Below are 18589 nucleotides of genomic sequence, written 5' to 3' on the forward strand. Positions count from 1 at the left end.
GGTGCTGGTGGAATGAAGAACAACAAAAACTGCTGCTACTGAGGTAACAAATGCAACAGTAGAGTACAGTTGCATTAACTTAATGTCTCAACTTCGCCATATTTTCATGCAGTCGGTGAAAGTAAATCAGTTTTTTAATTGAAATTGAACATTCAGGACGAGTTCTGTTCATTGCTAATTTTAAGGCGGCAAGGGAACTACCATTTCTTAAGTTAAACCAACGAAACATCTCACAGTTATCGTTTGGTTTCCAGGATCGGAGCTTGTTGTTGCAGTAGTGTGTGTCGGACAGCAGAGGTCCTCCTCAAGCCGCCACAGTGGAGCACAGTTCATGTTGTCAAGGCAGTAGGCCTCTGCTCGCTGCTGGTAGGCAGTTTAGTCTCTCGGTGGAAATTTCCACTCCAGTCAAACTGGACCAAAGGCCATGAAGATGTTTGAGAGGTAACAAAATGAAATATTAAAGAGCCTCCCACACTGCAACGCTTCGGCTCTGCAGGGGAAAGATGATACATGCAGTGGGTTTAAGGGGTGGGTAAATAGTAAACAGTGCACTTTTAAAAAGCAATTAATTTGATACTGACTCCACCTGAACATAGAACTAAATCGTTATTATGCATGGAGAGTTTTCATATTTGCTTGAAATGTAAAGTTCAATGATGACGGATACTCGACTCACACACGTCGAACGGTCCGCGAAACAACGTTTGAAGAGCAGAGGCAGAATGTCAAAGAGATAAGATGATTCAGTGTCGTTGAGCAGCAAGGTTTTCTCTTCATAAACGTCATTTCAAGGTTTCCATCAGAGGCACGCTCCCTTTCAGCATCATATTCACCACTGTGTGTGTGTGTGTGTGTGTGTGTGTGTGTGTAGGAGATAAACACAGAGGCCTAATTCCCTGTTCCTGCGGTGTGTTGTCATTTTGAGAGAAACTCATTTGTATGCGCGGGAGAACCACATGAATATGAGGCAAAAAGAAGTCCAACCCCACTCCAATAAAGAAACAGAGAGATCCATCCCATCAACCCCTTCGAGGTCAGCGTGATATCGCCAGATGTTGCTATGGAAACTACTCATTTTCATGCACATCCCCTTCTTTTTTTAAAGTAATTTCTTTTCACTGGCTCCAAAATCTTAGTTTCTTTTATCCCATTCAGTGAGATATGAGGCGAATGAAGACATTTTGTTACTTAGTAAAGGTGGAGCTGACCTTTTGTTGGCAGGACCACCGAAATAAAACTCTGAGTTTGTGTGTGTTTGTAGGTGGACATTACATCATCTGTGACCTTTAGGGACCGGAGGAAACGACACTGCTGATAAACAAGTTACGGGTGAACCACTCCTCCCTTCACCCTCAGCTACGACGGCTCATATGAACACCAACAAAAACAAAAGCAGCCACACTTTCACAAAGGAGAGGATTGAATAGACGATCGGCAATTATTTATTAATAGCGTTGTCTTCCATCACTGACTTATGAGAACTTCACGTGGCTGTGTGAGATGTTTTTCTATCGATCAATAACTAGAAATCAACTCAGACTCGATGTACTGAGGCATTGGCAAGAATAGGCTGCATCTGTGCTGCAGTGAGCTCCAATGTGGGAATGTGACAAAGGAGTTACAAAAAACGCTCCTCAACATGCTTTCACAAGATCCCATTGAGATCGGTCAAGTGTCCAGGAAGGACAAACAGTACTGCACGGCACGCTGCACTGCTGACAGCTAACGGTATATACGCAGCAACATTGTATACTCTGCCCTTGACATTGGTTCCGTGTACACTGTGGGTGTATATTGTGGCCGTGACTTTATTTCGAGGAGGGTTATGACTTGACGTTGTTTCTCTGAAGATGTAGTCAGAGAGGAATTTCCCCTTCAGTTGTATAGTGATTACAACATGTGAGGTGTTAAAGATGCAAGTTAACAATCAGCCTAAATCATTCTATCCTATCATAAACTGCTGATTTTGTTTTAAAAAAAACAAAGAAAATCAATGATATCTCCTCTATAAATAGTCATTTATAAAGTACATGCAGAGGTATTTATGTCCGTGCAGTTGACGATCTGAATAAAAGGAACAACAGTAATATTAACAGAGCGATGCTTCCTTCCATTCAGATTATCATCTGCACGGACATAAATACCTCAAAATATTCTTTTTAAATGGCTCTTGAATGAATTCATTCATTTAAACATCAACTATACATGGATTTTTCATTATATATATATATATGAATGTAATTGTATGTATATTAATGCAACTACAGTTATCATGTATTGTATGTAATGGGGATCCTTTAAACAAACAAACTGTGTCCTCTTCATTCTCATGTCCTCCGATAGAAAACACTGAAGCACCTCTTACTACCGACAGCGGCAGCACTTTGTAAACGTGTTCCGTTCTGTGAAAGCTACCGAGGAGGAAGTTGAGCGTTGGGTGAGCAATAAGTCACAATCCCCGTTCCGTTTGAATGTTTTATTAGATAAACAAAAATAGTTTGGGTTTTTACAATTCAAATAAAGGAAGTACACTGAGAAGAGAACACCGGGTAAAAGATACGGGGAAAAAAATAATACTACATGCAGATGAATCCAACTCCGTTGATGTCAAATTAAACATACATTTATTATCATTTTTTTTTCGGCCATTCCTCTGTGAACACAAACCATGACGGGTCACAACAAGACTACCACAGGATGAGTCATCGTGGTGTCACTGAGCTAAGCGCTAGTTAAATACCTAGAGAGCTTTGGCAGCCATAAGAGGTGGTGTGTCTGTGTCTCTCTCTCTCCTCAATAAAATATATTCAGTGGAACAAACTCAACAAGTACAGAGACAAAAAAAAAGCAAGCAGTCTTTAAAATCACCAGAAACATCAACACAACATGATATATTATCATTAAGATAAAATGTCTTTACATTTGTTTTTTTTAAAAAGGAAAGACATTGGCATCACCCTTTAAAACAGAGCATTTTAATATCCAGCCATAATCAAATACAGTTTTACACCACAAGGGATATCTAGGATGTGAAAAAAGACGCTTGCATGACAGTAAAGCAGTGAGTTATCGTGAGATGTGTGTTTACAAAAGTTAAGTTTTATTCCGTATAGAATAGTCAATTCAATTGTGTCTCGTGTTAGCCGCTTATAAATGTAATAGAATACATTTTCTGATACTTTGGTACTTTCTGTGCTTTGACTTCAAATGTTACAATCAACTCACTGTAGTGACGAGAAAAGATTCAGATGAAGATTCAGATAATGCCCCGGACGATACTTTGGCGTGAAACATATTTTTGCAGCTCTGTGCATAAACCGCCATCTTGAATTCTTCACGTGCGTCTTGAAAGAACCTTTTTTTTAATGTTTTTTTTTTTATTGACCAAACGAAAGAACGTCTATACAAAAAGATCCAAATCGCTCTACAAACAAAAAGCTCAAAGTGTTTTGTTTTTTTTTGCATGAAGGAATGCATGACACGGCCCACAACAGAAGCGCAAACGACGCAGATGACGCGTTGTCGGGTAAACACGGTCGAGCGTCCTCGTTGCAGCCGACGGTGGATCTGCGTAGCTTTGTGTGCACCTCGTCTGACCTCAGAGGGACTTGCCGGCAGCGAGACCCGGCTGACCTGCCGGGCCTTTTTTTTCCTTTCTCGCTCTCTTTAACCCCTCACTATGTTTTCAGGAAGCACCTGTATTTCCTCTTCCGGTTCCTCTCCTTCAAGCTGCCTCTCGTCGGCATGCACGAAAAGCTACAGCGAGCGAAGCGCGTGCGACGCTTCGCATGCGAAGGGCGCAAGATAAGAACAAGGGCAATAACTGGCAAAGCTCAAGCTGTTCGAATTCCCCGGAACACCAGGCCTGAGTGAGCGGAGACAACAAAGTTTTTGTTCCAGAGTCTTTTCTTTTTTTTTTGTCGTTTTGTAAAACGGCACCGTCTTCGGCTCGTGACCACAAACGGCCGCCGCTACTCGGCTTTGTGGCAGTAAATGTCCTTCAGTGCTTTCAGCTCTTCAATCAGGGTCTTGTTTTGGTTTTCCAACACAGCCACGCGGTTTTCCAAGCATTTGACGTACTCCTTCTTTTTCCTGCGGCACTCACGAGCTGCCTCCCTGGAGAGGAAAGAGAGAGAGAGAGAGAGAGAGAGGGAGGGAGAGAGGGAGGGAGAGGGAGGGAGATATGTTTGAGTCGCTTGTTGAAAATGTAATTTAGGCTCCAGAGAAAATGCAAGCAATGCACAATCCAATGCACATGTTTGTTTTTTTAAGGTTTTATTGTTAAACTGCTTCCACAACTATTTCCATATTTGTTTACCGGCTGCAGGATTTCCCCATCAATCATCAAACAATCAAGAAGCACGGAAACATTTGCACATGTGTGAAAGCCGTACGCTGCAGCTTCGACCTTTTGCACTTCAAAGTGTGAACGTCATCCTCCAGACTGTCTGTCCAGACTGATCCATTGGATGGAGCCCTGGTTGACTCTTTGAATCATTTAAAACCTGGTTATAACTTGTGTATCTTTTAACTTTCATCCCAAAATGAGATTCACCATTCGGAGAAATATGCTCCACTGTAGGATAGCAAAGGAGACTCAAACATTTAAGGCCGTTAGCGCCCTAAATACTCATCTCAGCGACTGCATTTTGGAATTGTTATTGTCCTATGAGCTTATTTCTCCTCCATTAGCGTCTCTTGGCACCGGCTCCTACCTGTTTTTCATCAGTCGGACCTCCCTCTTGCGGGTGGTGTCTTCAGAGCGCGGTGGGGGGTTCTGCATGGACCCCGGGGACGCTGCCATCACGATGCTGTGAGCCAGGCCCGAGTTGGGCGAACGCAGCTGGTAGGCGGGTATGTCTCCTGTGGCAGCTGTATGGGGGGGGAGACACACAGAAGCTTTAGGACTCAAAGTTCTGTAACTTTAACTTTTTGCTGCCCTTATTTCTCTTTTATAATAGAAAATGGGATACATGAAATGACATTTTGTGTTTCTTCACTTTTTCACATTTAAAGTACAGCAAACACAGGATGTTAGACAGCAACTTCAGCCAAGAGCGCTCATCTGCTCTCCTTCCTGCCTTATAAGATGCATTTCCTCTGACCTCGACTGTCCTCGTGAACAGGTATCTGTATTTAACCGACACGACTTGTTTTGGGGGATAAAGTGCTTCCATTTGTTTCTCTGTCGGAGGTTATTATCATGCAGGTGTACAACACTATTTTTGGGTCCGTGACTCCTTTAATTTGCTATAACATTCTTTAAGACATGACTTACATGCAGTTCCTCTAATGGCCACTAGAGGCTGGCTAAAAAGAAAATCATATAAATAATGAATAATAATAATAAAAACATTTAAAAAAGGTGTTTTTTCCCCACATGTTAGGATCTTCAGCTAGCAGAGTAGGTATCCGGAGTACTCGTGTGCACTAATTCATAGTTTCTGCTCTTGAAGTACTTCATTTGTGCACACAGATTAGTAATTTATGATCTGGGATTGTGTTAGCGGCAGACTAGCAGCCAGTGTTTTGGATTTGAATTCACTCCATCATATTAATAATGTTAGGTTGTCACCTTGTTAAATAGTGTTTCAATACGTCTGTCCAGCCTTGGCTGCTGTATTAGCCGAACACAGCGCAGAATAAACAGTTATTTAGCCGCTTGGGTTTAATGCTTATTTCTTTAGAATTTGGACAGTGATACATGGAAATACTCTAAGAAACATGTTGTCTTTGACATCCCTTACAAATATGGTAGAATAAAAATTTAAAAAAAACATTGGTCAAAATGAAACAAACCGTTAATGTCCACGTAATATTAATTCAAAAGAACAAATTCATGTTTTGTGTGCTCAAATTTTCCCCACAGACTTTCCATAGGTTTCAATAGGTATGTTTTATTTACCACAAAGTAAACCACTGTGTGCTGCCGTTGACCAGTAGCTGATTGTATTTGTCATTAAAAAAGGTGAAAAACAAGCAGCTTCCTAGACGTGGGTCATGAGACGTACGAGTTGAATCATCGACAAATGACTCTGCTGTTAACTGCTCTGCCTGCTGTCTCTCGCCGCTTCAGTTTCTCTTCTTCACTTTGTTCCTGAGAAGTTTCTACACACACACCCCCCCCTCTCTCTCTCCTGTCCACACACACACACACACACACACACACACACACACACACACACACTCTCTCTCTCTCTCTCTGTCATTGTGATAACAGAGTGACTCGCGCTGTGCTGACGTCAGTGTGTGCGTCTCACTCGCTCGATTTGCATTCCCTCCTCCCTGCCTGGCCTCTGTTCCAGGAAACTGGAGTGACGTCAAACCGACAACTATCTTACCCACCCCCCACCCCACACACACACACACTCCCCCACTGCCTTTCTGCCTGACAGCAGAGAGCAGAATGTGTGAGTGTGCGCGCAAGTGTACCAGCGGGAGACGGACTAACAGGAACATAGTTGAGCAAACTAACCAAAACGCTTTTCTCTTTTGAGTGAGCTTTTCCTGTGGTGAAACAGGAAGGACAGCTTTCCAATCTGTGGCATGTGTGGCATGAAGTAAAAGTGACAGAAAAGTAACTCAAATTTCATAAATATTTCACTGTAAGAAAAAGTCTTGCTCTCACAGTTGTTGAAATAAAGAAACGTCCTCTAACAGTTTAAAAAAAATCATGTCCAAACACCACAAAAGCATGTTTGTATTCACTGCTTATTTACAGGTGGGTGTAACCTGAGAAGCTCTTCAAATCCTTATCTTCATGCAATACGTGCATAAATATCTACAGAGTAAAAGAAAAGTGACTTTTGCACCAAAAGCACATGTTTAAAACAAAAGTATGAGAGACACTGTACCTGACTCAGTCTCATCTCCAGTCACAGCCATCTCTTGTTTCCAATAATCCAGCACCGCGGCAGCCAAACACCTCGGCACAGAAACACTCTTCTACCCTCACTCCTTCTTGCTTCGCCACAGCCTCTCTTGTCTCCTCCTCCCTTTTTCCCTCTCAGCTCTCTCCGCGTCGGAGTGGTCACTCGTCAACTTTGCAGCCCGATTACAATTACAGGCATTGACATCACAATGACATCACTCCTGCCCGCTGAAGTCAGTAAAACACCCCGGATTAGAGTTCCTCCCACCCTCCCTCCCCCCCCCCCCCCCCCCCCCCCCCCCCGCGGATAAGACGGCGAAGTAGAGTCACACAATGTGAGCTGGGAGGGAGGGAGGGAGGGAGGGGAGGGAGGGAGCTGGTAGTGGAGGGGTTGTATTTTTAGCACTGGTGACGCAACTAGAGAGACGCTCAACAAACAAGAGGATATTGTGTCCCAAGCGGCTGCCGTGCAAACTGTTGAGCACCCTGGTGGGAGCTATTTTGTGTGCGTTTGTGTCTCTAAACGACGGGCGGTGGGATGACGGAGAGAATAAAAGATAATTGAGCTCTCGCATTATTTGTGTATAGTAATCACAACGTGTTCATGACTCATATTGCTGAATTCTAGAGCATAGCAGGTATTTAACAGAGCCCATGAAAAGAATGTATCTGACAGTCTGCCTGATGGATCCGATAGTAAAAGGAGCGGTTTAAGAGGAACAAGCCAACAAGATGTGGCTGCTCCACCAACTCTGAGAACCCCGGGATTGCCGGCGATCACCGTCGTTCAGAGGTTGTAGTTGCCTCAGTTTTGAAGCCGAAGCCTCTCACCCCGAAAGATATGTGAATGACAATGGTTCTATGGTACAGACACACCTACTCTATGCTTATCCCATGCAGTCGTTTGCCTGCAGTATACATGTGTTGTATACACCTATTCTAAAAATGGTCTATTTGAATATTTCGGGATACTGGGGGTCCCTAAACCGTCTTGAAATAGCAGAACTTTGGTATGACTGGAAAGCTGAAACTATTGTGGATCCAATGAGCTCAAAACATATTCATGTGTGATGGATGAGGTTATTCTGCGTTTAGGAGCCATTTCACATGAGTGAAACCATTTTCTCAAACTTGACGTCACTGTATAAAATGACCTGAAACTAAAACTAGAGACCTAGAGTATTCAGAGGACGTATGGCTTTCCTAGGTATATGAACAATTAGGGGAGTTTCTGAGGAGTTTCCATAACAGAAGTGCTCGCCATCCAATTTGATACCAAATCATAGCATGGATTCTTCTATGGTGTTCTTCAACAAAGGGTAAATTTCGCACCAAATCAGTGTAATAAATGGTAACAACACAAAAAAGTGGCAACAACTTATGAGACATAATAGAGCATGGTGAACTCATATACTTCCATCATAATGTTCTCAGCCCTTTTACACTTTCAACAACAATTCATTAATTATTTATGACTAGAACAACTTGAAGCACACTGCATCTCAAATTAATCATCAGGTTCCCAGCTTCCCATTGATGCATACCACTTCAATGTGGCACATACTGTTGAACCACAATCTCCCCCTAAAAGATCCCCAAGCAACTAGAAAAGTCAAAAACAAATGCTGAGCACACACACACAGCTCCTTTTTAAAATTGATCTTACTGTGAAAGGCTTAACCACCTCGTCCTCCTGGTTTCTCAGGTACCGACTTCCATTGTGCTCAGACATTTCTGTGTTTCCGCCCACCTTTGAGGTCTGGCAGTAAAAAGGATGGGCGTATACAACAACAGAGCAAATCGCAAGATCAGACAAGCCCATTCGCAGCTGATCGCCAAATACATTTGAGAAAAGAAAGAGGCGATCATCCTCTCACTTATACATACAAATGGCAGAGCAAGGATTTAATTTGGACCCAGAAATGCTTGGCTGCTTAATCTGTCTGGATCTACTGAAGGATCCGGTCACTATTCCTTGTGGACACAGCTACTGCATGAGCTGTATTAGAAACGTCTGGGATGAAGAGAATCAGAAAACAAGCCACAGCTGCCCTCAGTGCACACAGACCTTCACACCGAGGCCTGTCCTGGTGAGAAACACCACGTTAGCAGGTTTAGTGGAAGAGCTGAAGAAGACTGGACTCCAAGCTGCTCCTGCTGATCACTGCTATGCTGGACCTGAAGATGTGTCCTGTGATGTCTGCACTGGGAGGAAACAGAAAGCCATCAAGTCCTGTCTGAGTTGTCAGGCTTCTTACTGTGAGCAACATCTCCAGCTTCACTATGAATCCCCTCTACTTGAAAAACACAAGCTTGTCAGCCTCACCGAGAAGCTCCAGGAGAACGTTTGCTCTCCTCACAACAAGGTGAAGAGTGTTCACCGCCATACCCACCACGAATGTGCCTGTTATCTCTGTTCCACGGATGAACATAAAGGCCACGACACAGTCTCAGCTTTAGCAGAAAGATCCGAGAGGCAGAGAGAGCTCGAGGTGAGCCGACAAACTATCCAGCAGAGAATCCGGAAGAAAAAGAAGGATGTGAAGGTTCTTCAAATGGAGGTGGAGGCTCTCAATCGCTCTGCTGATAAAGCAGTAGATGACAGTGAGGAGATCTTCACTGGGCTAATTGGTACGATTAAGAAGCAAAGTCACGAGGTGACGATGCAGATCCGATCTCGGCAGAAAACTGAAGTGAGTCGGGTCACAGAGCTTCAGGACAAGTTGGAGCAGGAGATCGCTGATCTGAGAAGGAAAGACGCTGAGCTGGAGCTGCTCCCGCACACAGCGGATGATGCACGTTTTCTTCATAGGAAGCCTTCACTTACCCGTCTCGATGGATCCACAGACTTGCCAAGCTCCTATACCCGTCCTCTTCAGTACTTGGAAGATGTGACGGCGGCTGTGTCAGAGGTAAGAGATAAACTTCACGGGGTCCTCAATGAGGAATGGCCAAAGATCTCACGGACAGTGACTGAAGTGGATGTTTTATTGATACCACCAGGCCCCACGACAAGAGCTGAACTCTTACGGTATTCACGTCAAATCACACTGGATCCAAACACAGTACACACTCATGTGTTGTTATCTGAGGGGAACAGAAAGGCAACACCGTTGAGTTGTGCTCAATTAGATAGAGGTTACAGCAGAGGGCACAACCCTTCAAAACTATTGATAACCTTTTGAGAAACTCTAGGCGTTTAGACTAGTTCTGGAACCTAGTGGAACCCACTGGGAAGCTCCCTCGAGATCTACATATCTTCAAGGGCCTTTTTTTGAAGCACCGCTCGCACACATCTCCAGTTGGGAGATCGGCGAGTTTGCTATGTTCGCTATAAGCTCGCTCGCTCACTGGGTGTGCGCTCATGAACAAGTTCACTTCTGATCTTCACTGTTGGTCCATTTGTGCGTGTTGTCCTCCATTTTGTTTGTGTTTTGTATTGTCTATTTGTTTACACGGCTAAGAGGTTTTTAAAAGTGGAGACTGCCCGTGCTGCATCGGATCATGTGTTTGACCGATCACCGAACTCTTACGCCACTCATAGTTCCTCTTGTGCTGTGAGAGTACCAACTCTGAAATACAAGGAAAAATGTCTCATGACAATAAAACGAGGGTTCTGAGAAATATGTTCTTAGAAGTATGAAGAAGATCCTCCAGTTCAAAAATGCTTAACATGGCAGTGTGAGTAGAAAGATATTTTTCTATATATTTTTCTTTATAATTTGTTACATTTGTTCTAATTGGCTGCAACTTTAATGTATGTTATTTCTATATATATTTTTATATTCCAATCTAGTTTAATTCTGGTATTTTATTTGCTGTTTTTCTGCTATTTAGTATTCAGGGGAGCCCAAATAATATCCACTCTGACAAGGTCTTTGTGTTTATTGTGTTCATAGTTTCAGGGGTTCAGGTGAAACGTATCCAGAAGGACAGAAGCTATATGTCACGATGAAACCAAGAAACAAAAAGGCACGGATTGAAACCCTATTCTTCCCACGGACGTACTCATAGTCCGTGGCAAAATGGAAAAGATGTGGCCACTGATGTGATATTCTTTTTAATACTCTATACTATCCTTAGCCTCCTTGAGATGGTGCCCTGTAATCACAGTCAATTAGTCCAGCTATTAGACCGTCCTCCGCCTCCACTGTGTGATGGTGCTGATGGTGACAAACGATTACATGTGTGAGTCACTGGTATGTAAGCCCTCGCACCATTTTGTGTCTGTGGAATGACTCAAACGGTATCAATTCAAATCTCACCGATTCATTGAATATTGTAATAAAACAGGTTTAAGGAATCAAAGTTTTCATTCAGGAGTCAAATGAAGACGTTACACAATGATTGGTGCTAGTACAAACATATACCTTGTCATATTAACATCCCTAATCACACTGACACTTTACAGTATTCTATCGTTTTTCAGCCCTGCTTGTGATGGACTGGCCCCCAGGACAAACCGTTCACTATGGCCCTTATACACCCATGGTTGTGGGTGTGTCTTGTACATTTTCTTGTACACAAAATCCTTCAATTTCATTCTAGGTCGTAATCCCATGATTTCTATTGAGGATTATAATGTTACATTTGATTCACACAAGATTGTTATCTTAGCCTCAATTCAAGCCATGTCCCTGTTGAGATGAACGTCATTCCACATGCTAAGAGGACCCTGGAAATGACCACCTTCTTTTGCTACACGCGATTTTAAATTGTCTAAACACGCACACGTGAAATTTGATAATGCTTTGACCCCCTACCTTGGACGAGCACCTGTCCTCCCTGAATGTAGAACTGCTGTGGGGAGTCCGCACACTGCAGGATCGTGGCTCCGGGCTGCGGGACGTGAGAGCTGGCCACCATCGTGGTCTGGGCCCCGTGAAGGGCTTCAACTCCTGGGCTGGTCAGCTGCACGGCTCCCCCATGAGTGATTGCAACTGTGTGGAGTCAAAGTTCGGTGATAAGTAGGCTGCAGTCGGAATGAAATGGAATAGTTAAGTTATGTCAGGTATTTAGAAAGTTTCATTCATGTTTCCAAGAGAAAATGTGAGATGACTGTTGGTAGTCTTAAACGGACATGACAACCTCAATCTTTAGTAAAACAATGAGAAACTGTATTCAAGTCAACAGTATAGACTGTTTCAACTGAATTGCATTGCGAGGCTTGGCAGCTTGGGTCCATGTGTATTCCCTGTCAGCTTCTGTCATTCACACACACTTCAACAGGAAACATGTAGAAGGTTTAACACTGTGAAATGGTCTATAAGTCGTATCGTCACGAGGCTTAAAATGATGTTCCTTCCCGGCTAATTTACGGCAAATGCAGCAACTCTGATCCTGTTTTCTGTTCCTGATCATTGTTACAGGGGGTACTGTTGTATTTTCAGCTATTTACCACAGTTAACTGATAGAAAACATGGGATTAAGGCCACAGTTTGCTGCACTTTACAGGAAATAGAATATTTACATGGACACAATGAACTGAGGCTGGAAGTAAATACCACTCTATGTTATAGAACAGTAGAGGGCGGGCCCTGGTTACATGTGTACTGACTATATTGTCCTGAGCTGGTCTGGTAGATGGAGGTCGGCACTGTTGCAGAGGCAGCACTGGACACCGGCACCACCTCCTCTTCCTCTTCCTCATCGTCCTCCTCATCCTCGTCCTCGTCCTCCTCCTCAGTCCTCTCTTCATTGATTTTAGGAAATGCCGGAGAATCCGATGAAAGCTCATTCAGTATTTTTCTGTGGGAGAGAAGAGAGTTTCCACACAGAGAGTTTAACACTATAATACTTTACACTTTATGCTGTTTATCATGCTTTAGTTTCATGGTTTTCATACTTTATTGCAGCAGTTAACTTCAATTTGCTGGCGTATGACGTTGTCCTACAATGGTTTTTTTCCATCTTATAGTGATAAAGTAATAATTATAGTAAAGTAGAACAAAATTAAAAGAATAAAAAAGAAGGAAAAGATTAAGAATTAAAGAAATAAATACCTAAAAAAGAAATATACACATATACAGTTACCGTTTAAATATAGTATTTTTATAAATGCATAAAAAAAATAATCTTTAAACTCTTAAAAGCTGCATCATTCAATATTATTTAATTATGACCCTCGTATACATTTAGTCCACTGTTGCAAATGCTCTTGTTCTTGATGTCTGATTCTAAAGGTCTTTATTTATTATTTGACTCCCAGTGGTTAAATGAAGGTGGAGCAGCTCTTGACCAACTATCCCGTATAGATATCCATCTCGTGTCTAAACTTGTGTTGACGTCTTCTCACCGATAAGATGGACGCCTGGAGAGAAGCACCCGTCTCTTCTGGGTGTCCGTGACTGACTCGTCATCCTCCAGCTCCGCCACGGAGGCGATCTGTAGAAAACAACCCGCATTATATATTGTGAGTAATCCACAATAAAAGGATTTTTTTTTACATTTTGGCAACATCTTTGGTGTTAAATGTTGTCACTGAGGGGGCGTTGCTTTGCGTACACAGACCTTTGGGATGCTGTGAAACAGAAGAATGACGTCAAAGAAGGAATTTGAGACATTCTATTTGAAACCTTTTTCAGCCCGTCACACGTCTCAACGGAGAGTCTTTGCAGAGTTCTACCGACTGTGTGCTTATCTGTTAATGAGCACGTTAACGTCCTCCTTTCTCGAATAAACAGGCTTATATTTCTACTGGTTATTGTTGGAATGATAAACATGAATTTGACCTGGCTTTGTGTCATCAGTCGGTGAGCTATCATGACTCACACTGGTGCGTCATGGTTGTGCACGATCAACACAAAGGCTGCGATGGCCCTGTTAGATGACAATATCTGCGCCAGACAAATAGGACATGTCTGATTTATGCCAGGTTACACGGGGGGGGGGGGGGGGGGGGCAAATCTAAAACTTTGAATAAAGTGGCTCAATCAGAACAGAGACACGGGATATTTACTGATATGAGGGAGTGCTTTGAAATCAGTTAACAAAACCACTTTGTGGTTGCCATCTGCTGTTTCACTGTGCCATTGACCTAGTTCTGCGCAAAGACACGTTCCATGTAATGTGAGAAAAATCTGCAGCGACATGTTTATCTGATCAAATTTGACGGGAGCATGATTTCATTTCCCATCTACAAACGGTTTTGTGTGCTGAAAATACTGAAACATCCGTGCGTCTGCACCACATTATTCAGTGAAACAACCCCAGTATGACTTTTTTTTTGGGCAGCGTCACCCTACAGGCTGTCTGATGTGTCAACAGTTCCTGGGTCAGTCCTCCCGCCCAGACGCAACAACAGCGTCTCCTGAATGTGAAGGTTAGACTGATGAGCTTACACCTCAGCTCCTACTGCTCACATCAATCCCATTAACAGGTGCGCCGCAGGAGACGGCACCTAAATCCACACTGACTCGGACGTCACAACTCCTCCTTGTTTACAGTTTTATTTATTTTTAAGTTGGACTTAAGTCACCAAAATGAGGACTTGACATTCCACTCGTTCTCTGACGGACTTAAGACTTGACGTTGTCTTGAGACTTGACTTTGACATGATTTTAATTACTTGACCCGGAAACTTACTCTGACGGATTTGACTTGGAGTTCTCTTGAGCGACTTGAGACTTGAGACTTGAGCTGACAATATTGACTTGTACATGTCTTGAATAACTTCCGGCATAATATGAGACTTGGTGTGATAGACTAGAGACTGGGCTTAGATTTTCATATGACATATTTGACTTGAATTGACCTGGACTTGTCTTCAACGACTCGAGACTCATCTTGAGGCTTGCTCTGACATATTTGACTTTGACTTACTTGAGAAATGACCTGGACTTGTCTTTGATGACTTGAGACTCGTCTTGAGGCTTGTTCTGACAGATTTGACTTGGTTATATCTTGAATGACTTGAAAGTTGCTCTGATATAGTTCAGATTTGACTTGGACTTGTTTTGTATGATTTGGACACCAAAGGATTTAAAAACAGGTCTCGCTGATACTGATATTTTAAATTTAATTCATACTGCCTTTAGTCAAAATGTTGTGCAAATATTCACCATCTTACAGACCGACGTGTTCTCGGTTCTAGAAAAAGTGCAAACTACGGCAGAGGCCGTGGCGGGCTCTCACCTGGACGGTCTGGACGGGTGGAGACTGTATGACGGAGGTCTGGGCCTGGATGACCGTCTGACCGTCACACAGCTGGACAACAGTCACACCTGACTCTGCCGACACCTGTGTGGCGCAAAAGCAGGGAGACGGAACAATTCTTCAGTCAGACATCCTATATTATAATGCCTCAACATTGTGTGCTGAACAACTGTCTGTCCGTGAACATTCGAGTGTTGGAGTGAAACGGACGCTTCCTCTCTCATAACGAGGCGAGTGTTTTACCTGAGGACGCGCTGCAGGAGACAGACTGCCGTCGCTGTGGTTCTCCTCTCCGTCCGTCGCCGTGCCGTTCAAACTGCCGTCCAGCTGAGGCGAGACCGAGGTATCCATAGTCAGTCACCTAGACGGGCAGACACACAGAGCAGTAATTACTACTGCTGAGGCTGACCAAGGCCTTCGGTCTGTTCTCCTCTCCAGAACCATTATCACAGATCACCGACAAACCATTATCTTGTGACACCAAAGACTCGTTAGGTACAGCATTTCCTTTATATGTTATATTCTTGAGCTGTTTTCCACTTTAAAGTATTTATTGATGTCTGTTTTAATGTAGAGTTTTATTGTCACATTGAAGGTTTGTGTTCGTGGAGCACACGTTTAAAGTCGTAAACTGAAAAACTGTCACTTTTTAAGTCTTTTTTTTGTGGTTAAAACACAAAACTGTGAGTAAATGAAAACCATTCCATGAAAATATTTGTTTTAGAATAACTAAGCACGATGAATTCAGTACAGTAGATCGTTTGCTTTCGTCTGAAGATCTCCGTTGGCAGTGATTGTTTGTCCAGCTTGGGACAAATATGTATTACATAACAATGCATTACTCATGCTCATTGTGTGCGGCGGCAGCCACCCGGCGGGGCTGGCAGCCTCAACTCCAATAGGCACGTTTTCACACTGTCTGTTACAAACTCCAATACCAGTTAAATAGATTCTACATCCTTTCTGGTAAAATAACAAGAAAAGAAAAGTGGAAAAAAAGAATAAGAAATGTGTTTATGTATATTTTAATATCATGTCTTCACAGACTGGTTTGAACCAGAGATGATGAACAAAAGATGTCATTGAATTTGAAGGCTAAAGGATCACTGACGTCAGCAGCAGGTCATAGTCCAAATACTGCTTTTTAATTTCCCCATGAGGAGCCCTCCCCATGTCCAGCTAAAGGGCCCCTGTTTGATGCAGATTAGTTCCAAGCACACGCACATCTCTGAAGGTAATGTTATATGCTACTGAAAGAGTGAGACATTAAATTAGGAAGTGTTCTCATGGTGCAATGTAGGCAATGGAAATCCCCAAAGTCCCAAGTTTTAAAAGAAACCCTGCAGTGTCAGAGCAGAGGACAAAGTATACACTCATTTTTAAATGTCTCTGTAAAACCACAAGTTGTAAACACAATGTCCACTTCTTGTTTATTGACTCTTTCAAATAACATAAAGCCCGCTTAGAATCGTTCAAGTGGAACAGACTCACTATTCAAAGCACGTCTTGAAGGCGAATGTGACTTCCGTTTGTTTAGCAAAGTAAAAATAAAGCTCTACCATAACTTCCCCAATTTATTTCACAATAACACTTTTAATTTTAACTGTACATTATCTTATTAGCAAACTTGAAGAATAAAGAAATCATACATTTAGTGGGAATTTACAATAGAAATAAATGAAGCATTGATATTTTTCGAATAGGCAATCTTTTATTTTGAAGGGACACATTTTCGCACCAACTTCCGACGCGCGTGAGTCCGTCTGACTTGACGCAGCTCCGTAAACTTAAACAAAAAAAAGGAACTGCTGCGACCGCAGCTGAGCGAGAACATTTTTTTTTTTTATAACACCACGTTGATCGTCTAATAATTCACCGGCCCGCTTCTCAAAACAAAGAGTTTTGATTAACGGTTTGTTTTGCAACACTTGTCCCGCGACTCTCTGCCCGACTGGCGCCGAGCGAGAAAAAGCGACAGCTTTGCAGTGACTTACCGAAGTTTTACGTAGTCAGACTCGTGACTAATTACAGCAATGGGTTGGACGGCCTCGCGCCTTTTGCTCACGTAGTTTCACGTCAGCGCTGACGATGCTGTGTCGAAAATGTCGACCCGACAGGTCAGTTTAACGTCGAAGAGTGCGTAGGTGGAGCGAGACGGTTCACCTCCACCTACTTCCGCGTTCGCTATGCGCGGCATCAAAACGACCAGCTGGCGAAATCTTCTTTCTCTTGAGTATTTTAAATGCTGTATATGACAACATATATCTGTAAATTGACATTTACATATTTATATATATGTATTTATATGTATATAATATTTATATATTATATAAATTCATAGAAATGTATTATTCTAGAGACTTTCTTTTTACTCTGTTTTAGACTAAAAAACATTGGGCAGTAGGCCGAAATAATGTTCACCTAAACTGCACAAGGTGTTCTTATCAGTACGGATTTCAGTTGTTTGTAGGAAGATTAAATATAGATATGAATCTTAAATGACATTACGTTAAATAAATGTCTTACAACGTGTCTATCATGTTAAAGGTAGGGCATTTAAATACTCAAATGTGAATTCACACAACAAAAAGCAATTCAAGTTAGCAATAATATGACGTAGACGATAGACGTCATTATACGATTAATTTCCGCATCAATTTGGGATATTTTTCAGTGTTTCTGTGATGAGTCACATGTTTACAGATCAGAGTAATGTCGCCATCTGCTGGCTGACAGAAGCAACAACACTTTCAAAAGCAGACATGCAACAGGATCAATTCATCCAAACATTCAGGCTCATATAACATTTTATTTTAAACACAGAAACAATAGTATGTTTTTAGCCTTAATGTAGAACAAATCTAACTCTCTCTAGCAGTAGTAAATAATAAAGAGAGCAAATCTAATAACCAAAACCAGACCACGATAGGAAATGTACGACATTCATTTAAACAAATATCTCTACAAACTCATCATTCTTGAGTTTCTGTATTCAGAGAGTTTGAAAAGTGGAGTCGGTGAGAGATCAGTTTCATAGAGGCTTTAAACATCCTGCATCAGGATGACTGAATTATAACTGAAGTAAGTTTAAAGCTTCCAAAAGCATACACTATCCACATAGTATAAGGACTATGATAATTAGAAAAAGCCTTTACAATCTGCGATATATATCTCTCCTCTACTCCCTAAGCATGATTTCCTTCTGATATAAAGGTGCGTGTACTGTGGAATCTGATCTGTACTTGCTGACTTGCTTTATTTAGATGTGAGCCACCATCTGTCCCCCTGCATGCCAGAAGAGGTCGTCCTGTTCAGAGCGCGTCCCTGCTGATATCAGAGCACTGCTCCGCGTCACCACAGTGCCGCCTTTAATCTGCCACAGCGTGACCAAAGAGTGCCTCAGTCAGCAAAAAGCTGCGAATGAGGTGTTTTTTGTACATTGTAAATGCATAAAACACTCCAGTTTTGGAGACGAATGTTCCTTCGTTCTCTATATGTTTTACAATGTAATGATAAAAACTAGTTATGTGTAACTTTCCATAAATTCCTCCATGTATTCTCATT

At 42.3% G+C, this 18589-nt stretch overlaps 2 protein-coding genes across 2 annotated transcripts; one reads left to right on the plus strand and one right to left on the minus strand.

Moving 5' to 3' along the window:
* Nucleotides 1-2467: 2467 nt before the first annotated feature.
* LOC306706747 (cAMP-responsive element modulator-like) lies at nt 2468-17147 on the minus strand. Its single transcript, XM_079173928.1, has 8 exons — nt 17020-17147; nt 15269-15386; nt 15005-15109; nt 13167-13255; nt 12429-12619; nt 11635-11811; nt 4716-4872; nt 2468-4116 (listed from the first exon to the last, which is right to left on the minus strand). The coding sequence occupies exons 2-8, from the start codon at nt 15374-15376 to the stop codon at nt 3972-3974; spliced, it is 972 nt and encodes a 323-aa protein (XP_079030054.1). The 5' UTR covers nt 15377-15386; nt 17020-17147; the 3' UTR covers nt 2468-3971.
* Nucleotides 8736-11029, plus strand: LOC306706742 (tripartite motif-containing protein 16-like). Its single transcript, XM_079173921.1, has one exon. The coding sequence runs from the start codon at nt 8761-8763 to the stop codon at nt 10054-10056; it is 1296 nt and encodes a 431-aa protein (XP_079030047.1). The 5' UTR covers nt 8736-8760; the 3' UTR covers nt 10057-11029.
* Nucleotides 17148-18589: the final 1442 nt, after the last annotated feature.

Source organism: Pholis gunnellus (genome assembly GCF_910591455.1).
Source record: "Pholis gunnellus genome assembly, chromosome: 14".
Taxonomy (NCBI): Eukaryota; Metazoa; Chordata; class Actinopteri; order Perciformes; family Pholidae; genus Pholis; species Pholis gunnellus.